Genomic DNA, 6157 nt, shown 5'->3' on the forward strand with positions numbered 1-6157 from the left:
AAAAAAAAAAAAAAACCCTATTCTCTCCTCCTCCCCCTGCTCACCAACCTACCCCCTCCTGCTTCCTAGCCCTTGCATTCCCCTACACTGGGGCATAGAGCCTTCACAGGACCAAACGCCTCTCCTCTCATTGATGACCGACTAAACCATCCTCTGCTACATAGCAAACCAATCTTTTAGATCGGGTTGATAGCCATTCCCTCCTGACCCAAGATACTCCACATCTGAAGCTGAGCCACTAAGAGCTGAAGAGAAAAAGGATGTTGGAGGACCAAATCGCAGGGGAAAGAACCAAGAAGCTGGTAACAAAGAGAAAAACAGGATTAAACCTCAGGGAAGCAAAAGCTGCAATCGAGGGCTACTGTCTGCCTGCAATCATCTTCCTAAATCCCCGCTGCCTCCACTGTCTTTGTGCCAGGGGTGACAGTTTGGAAGTCTTAGTACGATGTTCTCATAGATCAATTTTGAAATCTACTTGTCCCTTTTGAATCTTCCATGGTAGACAAAAATCAGGATCCTGGCTCTTATTTTCACACACACACACACACACACACACACACACACACACACACACCCAGGAGGAAAGGATAGCAAGCAGCTAGCTATACATATTGGAACCTCCTGGACTCAGACCAGCCTGAGAGCTGAGCGAGAGACAACCTGTTTTCCATTGATGTTGAGACAGCCGCTGGGACTAAAGGTCAGCCATAGTGCCTGTGTAGAGTGGAAATAATGATTGTACATTGCTTGTGACAGTGAGCCTGTCTACAGCATGGAGTTCTTCAAGAATTTATGATGTGAACTGATTGGATTGGCAAGAATGTGTCATGGGAGGGCGCTGCTTCACTCCTTCATTTCACTAATTTACATTATCTCCAGGAATTCCATCCAGCTCTGTGCTGGATTCTAGGGAGATGCAGACACCCACATGACCCCTGCTCACCAGAACCAAACTGTAACCACCCAGCCAGTGAGACTGACCCAGAAGGAGCTGCCCCAGAGGCACCAGGTGAGAAGTGAGCAGCATCAAGTGTGGCGATCCAGGAAAATAAGATGATCCCCTACCTAAGAGCCAGAGAAGATCCACCCATCCTTCCTTCCTTCCTTCCTTCCTTCCTTCCTTCCTTCCTTCCTTCCTTCCTTCCTTCTTTCCTTCCTTCCCTTCTTTCCATTCCTATAAACATTTCCTTAGCACCACCACAGGATGGCATCTAAACTAGGATGGCTGTTCTCCCTCCAGCATGGCTCTGCAAGCGAGCAAGAGAGCAAGCGCTCAGCTCTCTAGGTAGCAGCTGTTTTTGCCTGCTTTGGCCCAAGGATGTAGGTGGAAAACACTGAGCAGTTTCCTACGAGGGTTACCCTAAGGTGCTGCATATTTACTTGAGTTTTTGTCCGGAAGTCGATCTATCTTCCACACCACAGCCCGGTAGGCACTCTCATATTTTGCTGACCCCACAGTGACCTGAATGACAGGTTCAGATTCAGGCTCCTGTAAACTCCCCAGACACGCCCGACGGTTCATTTTGGCTTTCAGGGACTTTTGCCTCTGAAGGTTCCTGGTCCAGAGGGCCTTGATCCACTGGTCTGGGACCGGAAAATGAATCATGATATTGTTACAGCTCCTCAAGGAACCCGCATGGGGTGACCTCTGAGCTGCTGGAGTCATGTTGACAAAGGCCTGCAGCTCCACATAGGCCCCCTGGACAGTTACTATGGACTTCACTGCAAAGGGAAGCTCATCCCCTTCATATGAGGTTTTGAAACGCATCAGCTCAAACCGGCAAGCATCCAGAGGGACGAACTTAATGATTCTGGACTGTTCAAATTCTTCAGCTTTTACACATGTATGGAAATGGTAGTTAAGGATATCAATCCCCCTTTTTTCCGGTTCTTTCTCAAAATAGCATTCATCGCGTTTCTGGAGCTCGAGGTCATTTAAGGCTAAGAAACATTCTGTTGGCCCGTTTAGGAAGCAGAGGCACCAGATCTGCGTTACCACAGCACTTTCCACCAGCTTCCCCTCTTCTTTGGTTACTTTTCCCCAGAAGCTGTCCAGAATGTCCAGGCAAATTTCCTGTTCCTCATAGTTTTTGCTCTTGAGTTTTGCAGTAGCTGGCAGCTTTACTAGCTCCTCTTCTACAGTAGTCAGAAACTCAAGGAAGTCACGGTGTTCCGTGGATCCCAACTTCAGCATCTGCTCTGCTTCGGGCTCGTGAGCCACCTCTGTCTTGGAATGGTATTTCCTTTTCTCTGAGTAAGACACATGTTCCACCTTCACAGTGTGGATTTTTCCAGCCATGCTGAAGTTCTCAAGTTTGGGCTCAGAAAGTCTGCAATGTGGGTCGAGCTGGAACTCTCTGAATGGCTTTTCTAGCCCCTTCTCATAAAACATCTGCAGAACCCCTCCTGGAAGAACCTTTAGGAAAATGGGACCCCACTGCCTGGAAGACATCATGTTCTTCTTCTCCGGAATCCGCAACATGAAGGGCCATCCAGCTCTGGGCTGACTCCGGAAGAGGGAATGTGGGACAAAAGAGACTGTGTCTCCGGCATACGGATTCTGCATAGACAAGTTTCCAAGAGGGTCTTGGGTCTCAGCTGACTGCAGGTGTTCAAGCTTCTCACAGAGGTAGTTCAGTGAGCACTGGTTTAGGCCTCTTTGATCACTAGGTATGTCCTTGTCCTTTGGTGAGAACAGCTTTCTGCTTGCCAGGGAGTCAAGGGAGGACTGGGAAGCGCCACCTTCATCTTTCCAAAATGGGTTGGAAAAAGCACAATCATCCTGAAAATACTCGAATTGCCGAGCCACGCTTCGGACGCGCTGAGGGCTGCCGTCTTCTGTAAGACCGAGTGTGGGAGCCGGCTGAGCGTGTGAGTGATCACTGGGTAATGACACGTGGGGTGAGCAGGTTGGCTTAGTAAGTGATAATGGGGGACCCACTTCTCCCGCTGTTGTCCGGGGACTGTTTGAAGAACATTCTGGAATAGGATAAAGCACATGCGTCCCTACTTTAGGAATGCCAGGGAACCCCGGGAAGTCTTTGGTTGGTGTTGAGAGAGGGGAGTTGCTTGGGGGTCCTGGACTGAAGTAAAAGTCCACCATAGGAGAGGACAGCGGGGTGCTGCTGGTAGAGGAGGGGGTGCTGGGAGAGTCCCTGAGGCCAGGAAGGGTCAGCTTCAGTCCATTTGGTCTGCAAACACCTTGAGTCTCCAGAGAAAAATCCTTTCTCTTCTGAGAAGATTGAAAAGTAGAGTCATCGTCAAAGGTGACCCAGCTGCCCGGGTTTGTAGAATACATCTTCAGGATGGGCTTGTGGTCTGGTCAAATAGTCAGGGACATCATCTCTGTGAAGGAGAAAGACAGTCAAATGTAATCAACCTGGATGTGGAAAGAGCATACTTTTACTTTGTGCAAAGAAATGCTTCTAAGTGGCCATACTTGGCAGATAAACGAACAAAACAATTAGATTCTATGTGTTCCCCTACAGGTTTGCTTTAGGTAAGAACACACATCAGCTGAAAATGAAGGATAGGAGACAGAAACCAGAGGAGAGTAGAGAGGTCAGAGGTCAGAGTGTGGTACGAACTGTCCCCAGGACATATGCACTGGGGACACTGTCCTCAGTCCCTGGCACAACTAAGCAAGACTTTAGGAGGGTGAGCCTAGGGGGAGGAAGCTGGGTCAATGGAGGGTACATCCCCTGAGAGGAGACTGTAGGGACCTCACCTTCCTCCCCTTTCCTTTGACACCATGAGGAGCATGGGCACCCTCCTTTCCACCACAATCCCACTATGATGTACCCAAAGGCCATAGACCAAAATGTTTAAAACTGTGAACCAAAACAGGCCCTTCCTTTATTTTTAAGTCCATTGTCTCCGGTATTTTGTTATTGCTAACTCACGTGAGAGCCACATTCTACAGACAAAATAAACTTCAAAAGTCAAAAAGTTACAAAGCCAGATAGCAGCTCATGCCTGTGAACCCAACATGTGGGAGGCTGAGGGAGGAGAACCCTGACTTGCCAAGGACCAGCCTCAGTTGTTTTGGGGTTCTGGAGAATAGGGGGATTGGATCTGCATGAAATCAGAGCCTCAGGCAACGATGCAGGTGCAAGCTGACAGGTGAATCATTCCTGTCCAAAAGCTGTGTTTGGAGACAACTCTCGTAGTCCCCACCCCTGAGTTCACCTTAATCTTTTTTTTTTTTAATGATTTATTTTGGTTTTATGTGCATTGGTGTTTTGTCTGCATGTATGTCTGTGTGAGGGTGTCAAATCCCCTGGACCTTGAGTTATAGACAGTTATGAGCTGCCATGTGGGTTCTGGGAATTGAACTCAGTCAGATCTACTGGAAGAGCAGCCACTACTCCTTACCCCTGAGCCATCTCTTCAGCCTTCATCTCAATCTTTTATTGGTTACACACTTCTTTGTTATACAATAATATATAATCAAGAGCCCTTCATTATTTTCCTCAAACGCATTGTTTTTCCTGATAATCCCATGTAACTATGACACCAGAAAGCACAATGCACACACAAATTCACACTAAAGCAAGTTATACTTTGACTTCTAACTCTTAGAGAGCCCCCACATCACAGGTCATCTGTGCGTAAACTTGCAGTTGCAGCATGAGCATGAGAACAGAGGTGAGGAACAGGTCAGGTAATGGTAGTATTTGTAACTTGTCTAAAGTTGCAAAATCTCTTTATTAAGCTTATCAAACAATCTATTTCTACAGTACTTTTCACACTCTTTCCCATATGTTATTTTAAATCTTCTTGCAGCTTCCCCCAGGGTCCTTCACAAGTCATAAATCTATCTTTTATAGCTTGTACCCTAATTTCATTAGGCAGGCGATGCGGGGGGGGGGAAGGGTGTCAAATCAGTGTGTTCCAATCTTTCCAGAAAAGGTCAGTTCACTAAGCCAACAGCCCCCTGACCGGATGCAAACTCTTCTGCCCATTCTTTATCTTTTTTATCATACATATATCTTCCAGTTTTTCCTAATAATATTTCTGGATCAAACTTTCTATTATTAGAGATCTCCTTTCATAGGGACTCTCACCATTGCTCACTGATCAGTAGACCCAGCTATTTCTTCCTCCATCTTGTCCCTTGTATTTTCCATGGACATCCCTGTCCTTAGTGACCCAGGCCCAGTGTTTCTTTTCCTTGGGGTCTTCAATTCTCTTAACTACTAAAACTTTAGGTTTCTCAAAAACATTTCTTGCCTCAAATATTTCCTGGTACAACTTAATCATCATGAGTTGACTAAAACTTCCCAGAAAACAATCAAGGCCGGCAGCCTCCACATCCAGAACCCTTTGTCCTGATATGCCTGGGTTGGCTGCTTGAATGGCCCCGGGCCAGAGCAGTTTGTTCCTAGTAGACATCAGAGCCATTTCCTTCTCTAGTAATGCCCTCAATCCCTTTCCCAGACATTTTTATCAAAGTTTATTTGAGGACAAATATGGTATAGAGAAAGGCAAAGCAGAAAAGCAGACAAGAAGAGCAATGTCATCTGTATACGAGAAAGCCTGAGATGCATTATTCAGGTTGACAGTGCTCCCATGGCTAAAACTGTGTCATGCAGTCATGTTCACAACCATGTCACACCTGATATAATTAATTCAAGGCCAGCCTGGGCTACACAGTGAGTTCAGCGTGACCTGAGCTACAGGGCAAGCCTCTGTCTCAAAAAACGAAAACAAGCAGGGGCTGGAGAGGACCTGATTTGGTTCCCAGTGCCTATATGGTGATTCACAAGCACCTGTAACTGCAAGTCCAGTCCACGGGATCCAACCAATGCACTTTTCTGGCATGCATGCAAGTAGGCACAACACTCACACTCATTCACAGAAATGTGTGCACATGCATGCAAGTAGGCACAATACTCATACTCATCCGCAGAAAGTAAGAGTAAACAAAATCTTTAAAAACAAACAAATAATAAATAAACAAGTTGTTGGCATCAGGGCCTCTGAAACCCATGATGTCACATAGGTGGGCCTTACAGACCTGTTGCCAAGGCAACAGCCGCCATATTCCCAGAATGCATTGGGCCCACCTCCCACCTTTACCTGTGACCACCATGTCATCACCCATATGTATGTATGTATATATATATATATATATATATATATATATATATATATA

General features: G+C 46.5%; 1 protein-coding gene across 4 annotated transcripts in view; it reads right to left on the reverse strand.

Moving 5' to 3' along the window:
- The window catches only part of Ston1 (stonin 1), a 60434-nt gene that overhangs the window by 8860 nt on the left and 45417 nt on the right, over positions 1-6157 (reverse strand). For all 4 annotated transcript variants that reach the window (XM_031357666.1, XM_031357663.1, XM_031357664.1 and 1 more), the window contains one exon: positions 1381-3345. In XM_031357666.1, coding sequence (XP_031213526.1) covers positions 1381-3298 — 1918 coding nt within the window. In that variant the 5' untranslated portion in view covers positions 3299-3345. The remainder of the gene's footprint in view (positions 1-1380; positions 3346-6157) is intronic.

Source organism: Mastomys coucha, unplaced genomic scaffold, assembly GCF_008632895.1.
Source record: "Mastomys coucha isolate ucsf_1 unplaced genomic scaffold, UCSF_Mcou_1 pScaffold6, whole genome shotgun sequence".
In the NCBI taxonomy this organism is placed as follows: domain Eukaryota; kingdom Metazoa; phylum Chordata; class Mammalia; order Rodentia; family Muridae; genus Mastomys; species Mastomys coucha.